This window comes from Falco biarmicus, chromosome 1 (assembly GCF_023638135.1).
Source record: "Falco biarmicus isolate bFalBia1 chromosome 1, bFalBia1.pri, whole genome shotgun sequence".
NCBI lineage: Eukaryota > Metazoa > Chordata > Aves > Falconiformes > Falconidae > Falco > Falco biarmicus.
Window position 1 is genome coordinate 61,876,916 of NC_079288.1, and position 17,959 is coordinate 61,894,874.

At 42.3% G+C, this 17,959-nt stretch overlaps 1 protein-coding gene across 3 annotated transcripts in view; it reads left to right on the forward strand.

Annotated features, from left to right (window-relative positions):
- TECRL (trans-2,3-enoyl-CoA reductase like) overlaps nt 1-17,959 on the forward strand; it is a 67,798-nt gene that overhangs the window by 11,901 nt on the left and 37,938 nt on the right. For all 3 annotated transcript variants that reach the window (XM_056350489.1, XM_056350509.1, XM_056350500.1), the window contains exon 2: nt 3,516-3,567. In XM_056350489.1, the coding sequence (XP_056206464.1) occupies nt 3,516-3,567 (52 nt within the window). The remainder of the gene's footprint in view (nt 1-3,515; nt 3,568-17,959) is intronic.

A 17,959-nucleotide genomic window follows, 5' to 3' on the forward strand; every position in this document is an offset into this window, starting at 1 on the left:
ATTCTGCCTGCGAAAGGACACTGCAATTCTTCTATGTCATAGCCCATCCTGAAGGGGAAGGTATTTGTGTTATTTTTCAACTTGCCGTCTGTGTAGTTTGTCTCAAGTGCAAGGGTCCTTCTTTAAGCCAGCTGGCCCATAAAACAAATGCCTCCCTGCCCTCCTGGCTGGCTGTGTGCTCCAGGCGTTCCCTGGGCACACGCAGCCTGGGCAGTGTGGTGCCATGCAGCGCTGCCAGACTGCAGCCAACAACCAAGTACATGCCCTGCCTGGGACTGAGCTGGCAGGACTTAAACCAGCTCTAGCCTAAAGCAGCTTGGATGCGCTCGGGCACAGCAGTGCTCTTGCTAACAAGCTCTGCCTCTCTCATAGGTGTCATACAGAGCACATTCCCCTCCCCCCTCCCACCCCCCAGCTGCAGCTACAGGGTTCAAGCACCAGCTTTGGAGGTAGGGGAGATGGTATGTGGTGGTTCACATCACACCGCGTGGATATGCTCACGGTTTCCTCTGCCACAGCAGGCCATCGTAAGCACAGATCCTGGCAGGCACTTCGTAACTCTTAAACACCTAAGGCATGTGAATAGTTCTGTAGGTAGACCTAAAACACAAGCTTAAACTATTTTTTCCATACCTAAAGTCAGGTGATACAAATCCAACGGTTGGCATAGCAGGATTTGGAGGGGAGAAAGCACTAAAAGCCTCAGAACGATAAATGGGAGAGGGATGTAGAAGTAGAGCTGCTGAGAAGGGCTGGACTAGAAATTTTGCACTGATTGAAAGCAACGCTGCCTTGAAGTTGACATACAGATCATAGAATCATTTAGGGTGGGAAAGACCTTCAAGATGATCAAGTCCAACCGTTTCTCAGAAGTGCAAGATATGGAGACCATGAGTTCTGTTTTGAGCTAGTTCTGCTCTGTGACTGTGCTAAGCTTAACAGTCTTTCAGCTTCCCTTGACTTCATCAGATGATCAGCTCTCCAGAGCATGGGTTGGCCCTGGCTACTCTTTCCCAGAACCCAGCATGATAAGATGCTGACCTCTTGTAGGGATGCAGGCCCTGCAGAAATGTGGCTTATACTGTATTTAGACAGGCAGATCATCCTCCATCACATCGGAAAAGATCATCCCATCCTTGAGCTGGCAATGCCAGCTCTGAAAACCCGTACACTTGCCCTGTGCTAGGACACATGAAAGATTTCGATCTGCTGTCATGTGTGCTGTAAAGTCGTTGCCAGCTAACAGCACTTGCATCCATATCTGATGGATTCTGGGCTCCAGACCTCACAGGTGTAAGAAAGCAATTTCAGATATTTTCAGAGTTTTTGAAAACACAAAAAAACCCCTATCCGCCATATTCATGTCCACAGTGGTTGTACGCATTACAAGAAAAGACTCTTGCAGGCTATGGGAGATGTGCTGTTCTACTGGATGTTGCATAGAATGGCTTAAGTGCAATGAATACAGATAAAATGTTTTATTTTCTTTTTGAACTGAGAAAGATGAGATGGGTCCTTCTATTGTTCCCTGTAGCTAGGAAGGAAAGGGGCACAGCTGGCATCAGGAACTGCGAGGGCTATGTCCCTTTCCTGGCCTGGTACAGTTCAACACGGTTTGAGTGCAACAGAGACCTTGATGATGTTGGGGAAGGGGAAAGGGTACATCCTTGGTTTCAGGGAGTCCAGTCCCATCGCACTGGAATTGGCATCGCTTAGCAGGCACATCAGAGAGACAAGTCAGGGTTTAAGTAGAGATTCACTTACAGCACTTTTTGCAAATAGGGACTTTGCCAGTGCCCAGTAAAACACTCTGTAACTGTGGAAAAGAAAGTGTTCTCATCTAAACCCAAAGAAAAAGCTAGAAAAATCTGAACTTTACATACCATTTAGCACAGATATAATTTTACAGCTTTAGATTATTGAAATCTGTACTGAGCTCTCTGTCTGTTCATATTATTGCTAGAAACAAGTTGACTAACTCCTAAGCATTAGTGGCATGTATATTGTATATTTCTGTGGGGTGTCAGATTGTATAAGAGGAAAACTTTTCTTTCTATACTGATTTGTTGTCTTTGAGTCAACAGTTTTATTTTCTTGAATCAGTATTTCTCCAAACTCGGCCTTTTCAGTGAAACAGCAGGTGCTGACTGATCTCTACTAGCAGAATTTCTTGTGTTCTTCTCTATGATTTTTTTGTATGGTTATTGTCAAAATTCAGTAATATCACTAATAAGTAAAATAGATAAATATCACTAATAACATTTGGAAGAAGTGGGGCTACAGTCTAAAGATGGTGCCAGGTTCCAAGCAAGGCTCAGTAAGTCAATTAACTTAAGTGTAGAGTCCTAACTAATGCAATGAAACAGCAACTGGATTGCCCAGCAAACCCCATATAAATCTTTGGGTGGGAAGAGACAGACAAACTTCTGCAGAGCAGAACCTGTGTAACTGCCAAGGAGGCTACATCAGGAAACTGCCACATTCTGGTTAGACTGAGAGAACCTGGAGATGGGGTAAAAAAGACAATGGATGCCCAGCCAGGCAAAATGGTGCCATGGCTGTTTGTCTACCTCAACCCAAAGAAATTCTGCTGCTCCTCAAGATTTTGCTGTATGTCACCACCACTTCACACTGGTATTAGCCTATGCTGCACAGGTCCCTAAAGTCTCCAGGGAAGGTGGTTTTCTGCATTCTGCTGACTGCAGCGATGAGGTATCTCGCTAGAGCTGAAGCAGATACCCATAGTAAAGACACAGTTTAATTTAATTCTTAGTCTCTGTGCTTAAATGAACAATACAGAATCAGTGTCAGCTGCAAGGGGACGGTCTTGTTAACACCAGACCCTCATTTCTTGCCACCTCAATCTCAAGCTCAATGTACTACTTCCTGAAGGGTTCCATTGCTTTTCCTTGTAAAAGCAAGGTACTTCTAAGTTTTTGCTGTAGTAAATTCTGTCTTTGTACAGAGTGTATTAAGAAATCAATATACATAATAAAATAGAGCCTAAAAGGCCTCCAGACTACCATCTAACACTGCGACACTTGAATTGCTTCAGTGCACATAAGCAACAGCGTACAGAAGGAAACTAATTCCAGGCAGAAAGGACAGAACATGCCATCTTTGCTACTGGCCCCTCAAGAAGATGCTTTCCTGTCTGTAACAGACATGCACCAGCATGCTTCAACCTAACTTTAAAGCTAACCCTTCAAGTTTTCCCACTGGTTTGATCTTGAAGGCAGTTATTGCTTCAAGCAGCACAAGCAGCTTTCCCTCGAATCCTGGGATTATACCCTTCCACTGGCCAAACAGAGGTGGTCCAGGTAATGTATAAATCAAATGTGGACAACCCTTAATAACATATCAACATCTGAAAGCAAATTTTCTGATTTGCTTTATTCTTGCCTAAGGAACTTGCAGACAAATGGAATAATCTCTTCATTAGAGGAGGCCAGAAGGGATCCAAGAGTGAAGATGACAAAAACATTAATCTGCATGCATTTTGTTTTCTTTTCCAGGTACCTCCATCATCCACCCTTCTCGATGTGAAACACAAATTTCACAAAGCATGTAAGTACTATGGCTAGCAGACTAGAGGCATGGTTAGAGGCCTTTCAGCTTGGAGAGACTGCCAAATTTATTTTTCATGAAATCTCACACAAAAGCTGAGACTGGCTTGACAGCTCCAGTGCTAAATAAGAGCAGTGTTTGGACTAAGGTTCTACTGTAGCTATAGCAGACGTGAGAGCCTGGAAGAAGACTGCATAATTTATCACTGCCAGCCCATGAGGGGCAATACTTTACTGCTTTTTTTAGCATTACACATTGTCAATTGAAGACCACAACCGCATTTGCCCTCATAGTGTTACATTAGATAAGTTTCAATAACATTAGACTCCTGCAAGCTGGCCATAAACAGACCATGCAGACCAAACAACTACTCTAGTGGGGAACTCGAGCACAGATGACTAAATGACTTATCTGGGCTTGTGCAGGCAATCTGAGAGACTTCTCAACTGACTCAGCCACGTCCAGTTCCTTAAAGGTTAGGGCAACCTCCCTTTCTTCTAGCACCACTTTTTTTTATTTTTCATATCCCAGGGAGGGGGGTGGTGTGGTAGGGAAATAGCAGGGGAGAGGGCAATTTTTCACACGTACAGACTGTATATATGGACCTTGTACCTGAGAAGAAATAAGAGCAATCACACTCCAAAAAATCCCTCTTTTCTCCCTGCCAGAGAACAGAACAGTTTTGCTGGATACTTCCTTTCTGCCACCTCCTAGCCACATGCCTCCAGCTCTTACTAGAGGGAGGTGGTTGGAAAGGTGGGGGAAAGAGCAATGAAAGCAGCTAAGTGCCAAAATCTGATGGCATTTACCTCTATCCACTGAATTTCTGCTCAGGATTTGGGGGAGTGAGGCCAAATATACCTGAAACCTCCAGAATATACATGTGCGTATAGTGTGCCTTGAGTTCTGAAATGCTAAAATGCTGCTGTATCTGTGTTTGTAGGGGTCCTAACTGTGCCACCCTTGCTCCTAGACTGAAAGATGTTTCTCCTAGCCCTGCCTGTGGGAAGTAATATGCTACTTGTGATGAGGACTGTTAACCCCAAGTGTCACCCACGTTTGAGATGTGTGGGTCTGTGCAAGGCCTATTAACTTGAACTAAACTTCTTAGAACTGCAGTTATTTAGTTGAGCAGAAGGTGCAACAAGAATTGAGGGTTAGAAGTGAAGGCCAGAGGAACTCAAATTAGGAACATGTTATTTGGTTCCAAGAGGCAGGATGGTTTACTGTTGGAGTAAGCATCTTAGATGATGGGCTTTCATTATTTAAAAAAAAAAAAAAAAGAAAAAAGAAAAAAGAAAAAAAAGAGAGTATATTCAACCAAAGGCTGGATGTCTTCTAAAAAAAAAAAAAAAAAAGACAAGGTTTAGTCAGACATTAATACTCAGACTTCAGAGTAGGATAAGTAGAAGAAATGTTATGCTTCCTCTCTATCCACAGAATTTTATAAAACACTAAAGCTGAAGGATTCTGTGGTTGCACAAAGGTTCAGTTGATGAAGCAAAAGGCTGTTGACCTGACTGCTCTAAAAACACTTGTTTTCACTCCCTTTAAGGACTTGCAAAATGCAAAATGGTAAAAGTTCAGAAAACCCACAGCTGAATATGAAAAGACTGAACGTGTAAGCTTTAATATTTCAATAAGAGGATGTCCTCCCATCAGTTTGTGAAATGCAGTGCATTTCTGCCTAGACTCTCTCTAAGTCAATTGAAACTGGATTTATATATTGATGCAGCTTAAATAGTTGAAGATCACTGGGGCAAACGTTTATGCCAATTTCACTGTAATGAGGTTTGTAATGGATTTGGGCTAAAATGGTGCAAGTATGTGTGTAAGCCATTTTAGTGGCATCTGTTTTCATATTTAGAGGTAGCTTATTCCTCAGATACTCTCAGTGATGTGAGCATAAAGGAAGACAGCAAGCAATACAGCAAAGCACGATGTGAATTGTGAACTGAAACTCTGACAGTGCAGCGTTCTACAGCACATGGAAGGGCTGGCATGTGCCTTCAATGCTTTTTCAGTTCTCAAGTTTTTATGTCAAATCCTCCCATTCCTGGGAGTACACTATATCAGTGTCCTGTATCCTCTCTTCCCATTCCAGCTCATTGCTTTGATCTCTCTTTTCCAGTTCAGCCTGGATGTTGCTGTCTCATGAGGTTCCCCCCTCCTCCTCCTTTCCCACTTACAAAGAACAAACCTTCCCTTTTTTCTCTTCATATAATTTGGCATATGACAGCTAATAGAATACAGTTCCTTCAGGCCGGAACTGAGAAGGGGCTGAAGCTGATCTGTGGATGCTTTTGGTTAGCATGCTATTTTGTAGTAGCTCATGCATTCATTTCTTTCATTTTGTGAGTGCCAGACTCACATGTTCCCCTATAATGTCTTGCTAAAACACACTCCTACGCACACCCCTTTACAGTCTCTCTGTCTTCATACATTCTCCTTTGATCGCCCATGCAATTAAGCTTTCTCCTCAGCTGGTATCTTGTCAGCCCTTCAGTGAGAGGAACCCCTGTGCAGCAATTTCAAGGCATCATCCCTGTCACTGATCAGTTTTTGCTGCCTGATTCAAGACAGGAGGAAAAAGACTAAATTATGAATTGCAGCACAGGAGGCTGTTAATTGTTAAAACAAAAGAAATGGGATGCAAGTGACACATAACATGTTCTTGCTAAGTAGTTCCTAAGTCAGTCAAACATTAGTTTGGATCTTTATTTATACAAAAGGCAGAATATGGACTTGGAAGTCCAGGAACAAATACTGAAATACTCCTCGGCCCTCACTTCAGCAAAATTGTCTCCACTGAAACAACCCCAGCAAAGCCCAATCCTGTTCTTTCTGTGTCCCTGAGTTCAGGGGGGTAATTCCAGTATTATCATTGGAGATTCGGGGATTTATGAGCTCTTACTGGTGAATAACAATTTAAGATAAACTGCCATTTCCATGAAAATTCAAAGGCTTTCTCTAGACTGAAGACAGCTGTTTTGAATCAGCCCCTGACCACTGTATCCACTGCCCCTGACAGGGACCAGAGACACCAGCCAGGGTCAGCACAGAACAGCAGTTTCCCTGTTGCAGCCTTCTAGCCATCAGCTCTAGGGGCTTTCTGTAGCAGATGTTAGATCCAGGCTGCCACGCTTAATAGCAAACATCACACCTGCCCACCATGAATCTGTCTAATCCTCTTTAAAACTACTCACAGTTTTGACCTCAGCAAAACCCTCTAGGAAGGAGTTCTACAATATAAGGATGTTGTGGACAAATGTCTACGCTTCTGCTGCTTGATACTTTCTGCCTGAAATTGAGTGGCAGCTGAGTGCCTGGGTCTTACTGGCCATCACACTGTATTATCTAAGGTATGGTCAAAGAAGCCTCAATCAAATTGGTGCTATGCACTAAGTGACTTTACCAAGCCAAAAACCTGTTTAAGAAGGAAGCCTCTTGTCCCATTTTCTCAGTTTCTTATAATGAGTTAGGTGCCTGGCATTTTCTTTATATATAAAGATTATATTTTCAATGGAGAAAAAAATACTTTGTAGGCTAAACTTTGCAAGCTCTTGCCCTTGGCAATAATTCTTCACCTTTAATTTATTTTTATCTTTGCAAAATGTATTGGACTGCTGGGGGAGGAAATCTTATAGATAGGAAATGAAAAACTGTAATAATAATGCTAATTCAAGTATCACATAACTAAAATAAAATACCTCTAGAACAGGTAATATAGTGGAGTCAGTGATCATTAAATATGTTCAAGGTTACTGCTCAAAAGTTGCTGAAAAAGCTCTTGAAAGAAGAGGGGGAAAAAGATCTCAGCAATACTGTAACAAACTCATGAATGCAGCCTCCTGCCCCAGGAGGCAGCACACCTAGAGCTACCCTTTGAAGTCAGAAGAGTGAACTTGGGGAGGCCAGAAATTGCCCCCTAGGTGGAAGAAACAGGCAAGGAAGGAAGGGCAGGTGGAAGGGAGCATGGTGACAGGTGGGATGGAAGCTGAAGAGAGAACCGAAAACATCACGTGCATAGTATCCTGGTCTGCGGAGGGGAAGGAGGTGCTCAAGGAATAAGGAACATTACAAGCTGCCAGCTGTCCCAATAAAATACTGACTCTTATTCAGCTCCAAAATTGCAGGCCCCTCCATCTAAGCTAACAGATGTTACATAGGACATTTAAAATAAGCAATATCAATGAAATAAATTATTAAGAAAGAAATTGTCAGTAGATGGCACTCAAGAATAAACAGCATCATTTCCAGACACTGAAACTTTAGAAGTCTGCTATACCATCTTACAACTGCTTCAGACAGGCATTTCTGTAGCAATCCTGAGAGCTATGTTCCCTAGAAAACCACTGAGATATTTTCTAATGCTTTTCTGTAGAGAAAGGACAAAGAGAAAGACAGTGCAATTCCTTCTTCATGGTGGGGACTAGTCTCTCTTTTAGCCGCCTCCTTACAGGTTTAGGGCAGTGTGTTAGGATACATTCATCTGCCAGGTTTTACCTACTGCTCTCATCATGCATGTTCCCTAGAAGTCAGAGGAGAACAGCTAGCCCCTTAGATGTCATCACCCTGCGGACCACCTGGTCAGAGCATAATCTGACTCCCTGCACAAAAGCAAGGTCAGAGGCTCCTGTGCAGGCCCTTCCAACATGCCATTTCACTGAGTCTATCAAACACTCCCACTGACTTCCAAGTGCCTTGCATAAGGTCTTTATCACCTAATGCAAAGACATACCTTCCCATTTAAGAGGATAAACATAAGCAAAAGTACCATATCACAGAATTCTTTTCCAGCTGCATGGGAGGCCTGTGCATATTCTCCCTCCTTCCCTTTTCAAAATTACCTGTTACTGCCTCCAGCTCACTTCTCCTCCCAGTTGCCTGCCAGTAGTGCTCAGCTCAGCCAGGGCTGAACAACTGGAAGGAGAGTGCAAGCAGGTTCTTGTTCACCCAGAACCCTAAAGCACATCTTCAAAACACAGAACAGCAGAAGCCAAGTTAGCCTGGTGAAGAGCAAGAAGGATCTCTCATTGCTTAGAAAACACAAGGTGAGCCTTATGAGAGGAGCTTAAGGCAGATGAGGTATTAAAACTAATCCTGTAGTGGAGGAGGTCCTCTTTTCTCCTTTCCAAAAAGTCTGCTAAGGGTTTTCACGCTCTGAATCTGAAACTTTCCTGTTTTTAATGACATCTGAGAGCTAGTAGCATGATTCCCAGAGCAAGAGCTTAAGCAATAACTCTGTATTTTGCCAGGCCTGTACTAAACACAAGAGCTGGATGCAGAGCTGTTGCTGGAAAGGATGACTGTTTGTACTGCATCACATAATTCCCTTCTAGAGGCTGGCTGTGATGTTAAACTGCAAGGCTCAGAGAGGTGAGAAAGGATGCTTTGGGGATTAGTCATTAAGAGCAGTACCAGGGAGAACGGTGACTGCTAAGCCAGTGCCTTGCCTAGCGGCTCTGTATAATCAGGACTGTCTGATAACACAGTCTTGCTGAGAACCTGCAGTTCCTCTGATTTCTCCTCACTGTCTGTTACAGCTGGATTCTCAGGTTGAAGAAAGTTAATGAAATCTGTCAATTTTGATGCCTGGAGAGACTCATGTGCCCAATGAATACACCTGCTGGGGACTCAGAGAGGCTGAATTATGCTATTTACAGCTCTTGCAGGCTGATTTCATAGCCTTGGCCTGTCAATCAACCTGGAACCCTTCATGTGTCTCACAAACTGAAGAGACCCAAATAAGTTATATCTAGGGCATAGAGCCTTCCAGAAGGATATTTCTTCTGTCCTGTATTAGATCAGGCTTGGAAAAAGCCAAAATTGTTGAAAGGCGGCCACAATCTGATCCTGCCTTGAATTCCTTTGTGCTGGATGCACTCCCAGACAGAAAGACAGCTACAAAGTCTGTGGCTTTTAACAAATCTCCAGTTCCTTCCTCCTGATTTTTATGCTAAGTAGCTCACACTAGCCCAGAGTAGCATTTCAAATCCATACATGAATGAGTTTTCAAAGGGACAGGCACTATCTTGCTGTGCATGCTGCCTGGCTGCAGAGCTCATATGCCCAGCATTACTTCCCCAGCTCAGATTCATAGAGCGCACTGGGCTGGCAATCATATCCAACCCTTGTTTTAAATAAATTTTCTCCTCTCTACATTCATAACAACTCAATCGGAAATTAACAATGAAGGTGAATCACTAGGGATGGACAGTTATTTCAAATGGGCACTAAGAAGTACGGTGATTTCATCTGGGTAAATTGCTCATTCATCTGTGTTGACTTTGTAAATGAAAATGACTAGATTAGGAGGAAACACAATGATATTTATTTCATCTTATATTTATAATTTATTTTTATTTAGTCACTCAGCAGATAGCGATAGAAGACTGGTTTATGACAAATTTCAGTATCCCTCAAATGACAGAATTCTAAGCTCTTTATACTTTTCTATGCCTGTCAACACAACTTAGTTTATTAGAAACTCCTTGAATTTATTGTTACTGCCACAGTGAGGCTTGTAACTACTTAAATTCTTTACTTCTTGTTTCGCAAGGCTAAGCACAAGGTAAGGAACAGCTCCTGCCACAGAACGCAAACTAGTCACTACCATCTTCCTCCTCAGCTCACAATCAAGAGATCTAATCCATGAGGAAATTTCTTCCTGCCTCTGCAGGGTGTGCACGTCAGAACAGAGACCTAAATTCTTGCCTTGGCACGCTGCTTTAACCACGAGGCCAGCCTGTCCGGTAGGCTTCATTTCTGATCTGCACAGAAAGAAGTGTCAGGAGGATGACCTCCTCTCAGCTTATTTGTGGCATAGATTTCTCTATACAAAATACAAGAGTCTGTCTGCTGGTACAGATTTGTGTAACTTCAATTTATGGCTTAGCTGTCAAAATAATTGAAGCACACCTGTGAAAGCTGGGAATACTTCATTTCCTCCACAGTAGCCAGTCAGCAAATGAGAATGACATCATTGACCTAACACGATTGAAAGAAGAAGCTAAACTGAGTTATCCTCATGATTTTCATCTTCAAAGAGACTAAAAATTTACCTTATACTTAGACTCCAAATCTCCCCTCTGTTCTGTGTTGGAATTGCGGAAAACCAATTCTGGCCAATTTTCAAAAGGGGCAGACAATGCATGGAGTGTTCCAGGTGAAATCACAGCGGTGTAGCCCTCCACCAGGTAGCTCTCCAGAAGGTGTGCACTTGTGCACTTCACAAACACTATTTTGCATCCTGAGCTGTGATCATAACCCTCCCATTTGAGCTCTGACTCATGTGTCTCTTGTTGACACTGCTAAAGTCCAGAACTTATAGTTGGACGTTTCTAGCTGGGCTGCTGATGTCTAACTTCTTGTTCCTGATTTAATCGGACTTAATAATGAGATCCCGCACCAGACTAGGCACCTGCAGTTCACTTTTGCTAAGCACTTGAATTTCATTATAAGTTGTGGATAAAGAGATATTAACTCAGTCTGAAAAGCATCTGATCAGATATCACTGGAGTTCTGCTTTCTGAAATGTACATGTGGTTACAAAGAATATTTTCATTATGTACTGAATTAGGAAAAGATGGTTGAGGTTTGGCTCACCCAGCTGGTTTAAAAGCAGCGCACTTAGTAACACAGGACCTTAAGTAAGACATTTAGGGTCAGATTTTTAAAGCATTTTGGTTTTCTAAAAATAAAAATAAAAACCAAAAGGGCAACTGGGATTTTTGAAGTTTCCTGATTCACTGAAATGAATGTGATGTTTAAAACTTAGGTCTTTAAGACATGATTCAAAACCAATGAGAGTCGTGTTATTGACTGGGGTGAGTTGTGTGCTAGACACTTTCTCCCTTTTGAGCTTCATTTTCTCATCTATAAAATAAGAATAATTAACCTACCTTTCATCCACTTCAGGATCTTTTGTCTGTTTTGGCTGTGATCCCACAAGAAACATTTGGGACAAAGAATGACTTAAATATATGCCTAAGGACCTACTGAGCCAGAGGGAGTAAGGTGTCTGAAACACAAAACCCAGGCTATCCATTAAACGCTTCTAGAAATAAGATGACCTTCAGAAAAAAAGTGATATTTAAACCAGCAACAGAAAAAGTTAAGATCAACTCAAAAACTTTAATGGAAACGCACATTATTTCTCTTTTTTTGGCAGCTGCTGCATCTGATGTTATTGCATTTCATTAGCAGGATTACAGATATCATTTCAGATGAATATCATAATAAAAGAAAAGGGAGCACATCTATTGAGGTGTAGCTTGAAGCAGAACTGGTCCTCTCTGCTCTCTGGGATGTTGTTCCCAGCTGAGATTTACAGGGCTCTAACAATGCATCACAAATGACATCCTATGTAAACAATCAGAAAACAAATGTGAGATGCTATTTAAATGCCTCATTAAGAAAAGAAATTTCATAGCTAGATTCTTTGCTTTTTTTGCCTTTGCAGTAGATTTAATTGACAGACCTAGACGAGAAACAACAAAATTTGTTTACCAGAATTGCCTCTTATTAGTTACAATCTGTCTTATATTGGTGCCTATGGCTCAGCTGAGAAAAGGACAGTGCAAGGCCCTGTAGAAGTAATCCAGGCCCTAGCAAACATCTAGTCTCATGTAAAATGAAGAATTACAGCCTTCTGAACTGTTAATAGAAGATGCCAAAGTAGTTTTGGTTTTTAAAGAGCTCCTACATTGATTTAAACTCATGTATTACATTTTTTGTCTGAAGAACAGATGGACTTGCAGTGTTAATCTGGTGTCCACGAACAGATTCATGTGTGATTAATGTTCATTCAAAGAACTCTAGATACTAAAAGCCCCAGAGGGTCTTCATGATTGCGAAAAGAATCTAATGCCCCTTAATAAGGTAGATGCCTGTTGATTATGGCAGGGTGAAGATCTGAAGATCACTTCAGGCCTGGAAATGTACTCTGCATCTACATCAGGTTTTTCATAGGAGTCCCTGTGCTTTTGGACACCAGGGTTGGGCAGATGGCTTTACAGAAAGATCCAACAGATTTTCTTACAAGAAGCTGCATGGAATGGGTCTGCACGAAATGTCCCAGGGACTTACTGTGAAAAAGAGCCAACAGGCACTGGATGACACAAAAGGAAGTGAATCTCCCATGCCAGAATGAGAGGACCCTACCTCCTTCTTGGAAATTTTGGGAGAGCATGAGAAAAAAATGACAAGGACCATGGTGTCACCTCTATTAGACAGGTTAGAGAAGAAGCAGAAGCTTCAGCTGCTAAGTTCCAACTTTTTGTTTTTTCTGCCTCATGGCTTCCCTGGCTATGCTTCCGCAGCTCCTGCCTTCCACAGGGCCAAGAGGAGGTGTGACATAACAAGTAGCTGCAGTTCTGGGGGTAGGATCAGGTGAGCAGGGCAAGAACAAGGGAGGCTGTTCAGACCTGAATGTGAAGGATGTCACTCTGTGATGACTTGTTTTGCATTTGGTTGCACATGCTCTGTCTCTCATGTTTGTAACTTGTTTGTTTATTTAATTTCCTGGGGCATGGGGTGGGGGGAGAAACCCTAAGAACAACCAAAATAAGGAATCTTTCAAACAAAACTTGATATCTGCCACTGTTTCAAGTTAATGAAAGCAATGCATCAAGGACAAGAAGCTGGACAAATAATTCACAATAAAGATAATGTAGTAGAGTGAAGTTCTGCCCCTTTCTAAATTTTCCCCGAATTGCAATGATATTGAATATATTTGCTGTTGGAAATTATTCAGCGTTGAAACAATTGATGTGCAAGTTATACTGGATCTCATTCACAAGCTGGGCTGATGTAAAGTGTGGGCTGACCTTGCCCACTGGCTGGCTTTTGTTGCTTCTGATGGATGTTAAGTGCCTTTGTTCATCTACCTCTATGTTCCAGTCTAGCATTTAGTTATTTCCAGTCCCTCAACCATGCTCTACCAACTGCCGTTGTTTTCAGTGAAGGACCCAAATACCTCATCTCATATCTGGGGAAACAGGGGTACAGGCACCTCTCAATCCTTCAAAAGGTTCTGGAAAGAGAAGCCAGGCTCTGAGACTATCTGATGTTTCACCTACTACCTTCCCTTTCTCATTATTTTAATCTCTTTTTTTAATGTTTGAAAACGAGCAAACACATTCACAAATAGATGAGGCCTCTGAAAGTGTAGAAGGTTTATCAGTCTAGCTAAAAGCAGATGGGGACTTATCTGGAATATACTAATCTTTAGGAAAGCAAGCCAGGTTTTCCTGGAGATAACCCTGGTTTAAGGCAGCAATCTAGATACTAGCCTGTTTTCCATGCACACTTACATTTTTACTTGCTTTTTGGGTAGTATGGCTTATACTTTTGATTTCCCATAAAAATGAACATAGGAGGTACCATGTTTTCCAGTCAAGACTTCCAGCTCAGAAAGGTAAGTCATGCCTGGCTTCAGTTAGTGAGACTGGATTTTCTTCTTAAGATTGGCAGACTTCAGAGCCTGCCAACCAGAAGCTGCCAAAACTTCAGACAAAGAAAAGAAAATTTATAGTATAAATTATTCCATAAATGTGATTGGAAAGAAAATCTGGAGGTAGAGTAAAAAGAGAACTGTACATGGAAAATCACAGGCTTGAAAAAGAACCAGTAAGCCAGTCACTGAACACAAGACTGTTTTTTTCTGGGTTTGAAATATACAGCGTCGCTGTCTCCATAAACAACTATGAATTCTAAAATAAAAGCTGTGTTTCCACAGCATCAAAAATATTTTTGAAAACTTTCAACTAATTCTGCCTGCAAATAAGATGACCAGCTCCAAAAATTATTATCAAATGTCATCGAAATAGTGCAAAGAGAAGGTTATGCCAGTGGTTATTTGCTTTGAATGACATATGTTCCTCTGGTTTAAATACATACTAACAGGAAGGCAATTTATTTTTTTAATATTCCACCATTAGAGCGCAAGTTCAGGGTTCACAACCAGTTCAGATGAGTTGTGGCTATAACATTTACAGAGGAAAATCAGAGGTGTTCAAAGGCCATGAAGTGTTTGCTATCTAGATTGGGATGAAATGTCATCCCTCAAGTATGAGAATGAACATAGTCACCAAGCAAGATCACCTTAATCAAGTCCCTCATGGGCCATGTCTGTGTAACTGCGGAAAAGCAGTTTGCTGATCAGTTTTCAGCATGTTACCCTTCTTTCGACATGGCTGCCTTGTGGTTGATGTGCAGACAGCCTGCCTGGGTTCATTTCCTGCTGGGAGAGCTTGGGATGGAGGGTCCTGTGCTCTCCAGTGTGGGCTAGAGCATCACTCACAGCATGCACAGGAGGCAACCTGGAATCAACCACATTTGCTGTTTATCCTCACAATGTCTCCGTTCACTGGGAAAGTATTATAGTCTCATTTCACAGCAGGGGAATGGCAGCATGCAGAGAGAAAATTATTTGTTCTCTATCGTAGACCTGAGATGGGAAGAGTAGTTTCCCAAGCCTCATGGCAGTGCTTCTGAGGCACTGAAGCCTTTGCTCTACCTAAGTAGGGTGGGGGGATGGGGGAATTAAACCCACCCAAATAACCTTCTCCAGGAAGGACATAGGAACATGACTGACCCTCTGCCTTATGTGCTGATGTCTGATCTGCTGCCAAAGCAGGGCAGACCTGTGCGTTATCGCTCATGGAGAAACTACAGTTTAGCCCTGTTATTAGTGGGGATTAATTTTCAGTGTGTTGAATTTACCAATGAATTTATGAGAATTTGCACTAAGGAAGAAATAATGTCAGTTCAAATGTGTTCAGTTAATTGTTGATGACATCGGTGTGGCCATTAGATTAAAAAAAAGCATCACTATTAGGGGTTAGTGAGGGAACGCATCCTGATTAGATTAGAGGCTGGAGAGAATGCTATCCCCTGGACAATCAAATACTGAAAGAAAATTATACTTCATTAACGTCTCTTATTAGCTAATTGACTAAAGAATGCTTTTAAAGAAACATAGCTACAGCCTGGGATAGGACTCTCCTCTGCCCAGTACATATGAGGTGGAGGCACAAATGAGATTTTGAGCCATCTTTTCTGTACCAGCTGTGATTGTTGGACCACCGGGTACTTCCTTATGCTGGAACATAAATCAGCAGGGCCCCAGGCCTGCTGGAACGTGTGCCAGCACCATACCGTATTCAGACAGCATGCAAGCAGCATGGGGTAAAACAGCAACCTCACCAGTTCTCTGGTCTCTGCCCTCATGCAGCTCTGTGGAGAGCTGCTACCTAAATGTACTTAGCAGTCATGCTGATTGTGGCGGTATCCAAACCAGAGCTTTCCAAAGCGAGAAGGCAATGACTTGTGTTGTCAGTGTCCTGAGACACAGCATATCTGTAACACTGCATGGCATAGCACTGTTTGTTCTCTCAGAACCTGGCACAGGCTGTAGATGAACAAACGTTTTAAAAGAAACAACATTTTAAACCAGGCCTTTATATCTTATCGCTCGTGTTTTCTGAGACCACGAGGATAGTCAGATACTTGTGTTTAAATGTGCTGCTTTGCTGCCTGTGAAACCCTTGGCTGGGTTGGCCACTGCCACACCAGTAAAGGTATTTGAGCACTTTAGGATTCAGATAGACAGCAACTGATTTCATTCACCACCAAATGTTAAGCTGTGTTTTTAAAAATCCCATGGTAGAATATGGACGGGGAGACAGAGAAGGAAGGATATTTTTAGTTCCTGAAACAAGTATTTAGTTTGGCAAATCTATGTTCCTTAATGTGTGGTTTCTCATGTTTGGGTTGTCCTTTGTTTGAAGGCTTCACTGATAGGGTTTGTATTTAGGAATAGACATCCTCCTCGAGTTCTCACATCCCCCTGAAACCTCAACAATTACCTTTGTTACCCTTTCTGAACTTGTAGAGACAAGACATCAAGGGCAAAGATAGCTGCCAGAATACATACCCTGCCTCAATCAGCATAAATTACTCATCTCTCTTTTAATTCTGGTTGGCATTTTGGAGCCAGAACACAACTGTCTGCAAACATGAAGCAAACTCAGTGCTATTTGAGCGTGTGGATCACAGGACGCAGTCCTTCCTAGGGGTCCCTGGTCAAAACTCTCCAAACCCATTATGCAAAGTCCAGCTTCACCCACCAGCCTGCTCACTACCACCCTGCAGTGACCTTGCATGCCTCGGTGCAGTGGCTGTGTATCACACAGGCAGAAAAAGCAGCACGAAGGCCACATGAGGGGAACCAGCGCTGCAGGCACGCTGCTCCAGGCCAGGCAGAACGTGTGTGTCATGCTGCTGCGGCAGGACACTAAGCAGTGGGATGCGTTCAGCACCTCCTCACCTCCTTGCACGGATTAAGGGCAGTCCCTTATGGGAATGTGACTTCAAGCTCCAGGCTTGTCAGAGTACCTATTTTCTTCTTTCTCTGTAATTTGCTCTATGATTGTTATTAATGAAATACAAGGTGATCCTCATTCCCTTTCCCTTCCCTTGCCCACGCACATTAATTTAAATGCAAATCCACACAGAAAGATCAAAATTAATTATACTTTCTGCAGCAGGGTATGTGGAAAATTGAAATGCACAGGGCTGGCTTTTCTTTTTCCTTTTCTCTACTTTTTGGAAGTGGAAAGGAGAAACAATATAGCAGAACTATTAAAATATTAAAATCTAAATGTTGCATGCTTGCTTGCTTTTAGTTTCTGGTGCTTTTTGCTTGTCTGAATTTCCATGGTTGCTTTCAGTGTTAAGCTGTTTCAGAAGGCAAATGGAAAGCTTAATCTGCTAATGACATAAATTGACCTCTAAATGACAAATAACATTCTGTTCACCACTAATAATAATAGATCTTCATTAAGAAAAACTATGCTGACTCTTAATAAATTTATCTGTTATTGCCTGATAAAGTCTGAGGGTTTTTTTAAGGGAAAAAAAGGGTGGTGGGGAGAGGAATGTTTGGTTCCTGAAAGAGTTCAGGCATTTATATAAGTTTTTTCAATAAAAATGCAATCAGGTGGATTTGTGACCCAAGGTGCAGTGCAGACTCTCATGAGCTGGAATTACACATCTGGGCATAGTCACAGCAGATTAACTGCTCCCAGGAACCAATGTGTGGACAGAGCTATCCTGCTTGCCAGATCCTGGGGAAGAAAAGCTTCTTAAGAGGAATGGCTGCAGGTGTTGTATGCAATATATTCTTTGCTGTAGAGACATGAGGCATGTACTGAAAAGCCCTCTGGATCAGGCTCTGTGGGGCTTCAGTGGAGATGCCAGGGTGACAGTTACATGACTTTATGTAGGAGAAATGGATGCTCACGGATTTTAAGCATGTAAGACCAATGGGAACAATCAAATGGACAGCTAAAAAGGAAGCATTTAGATACCTCATTCAAGCTGGGGC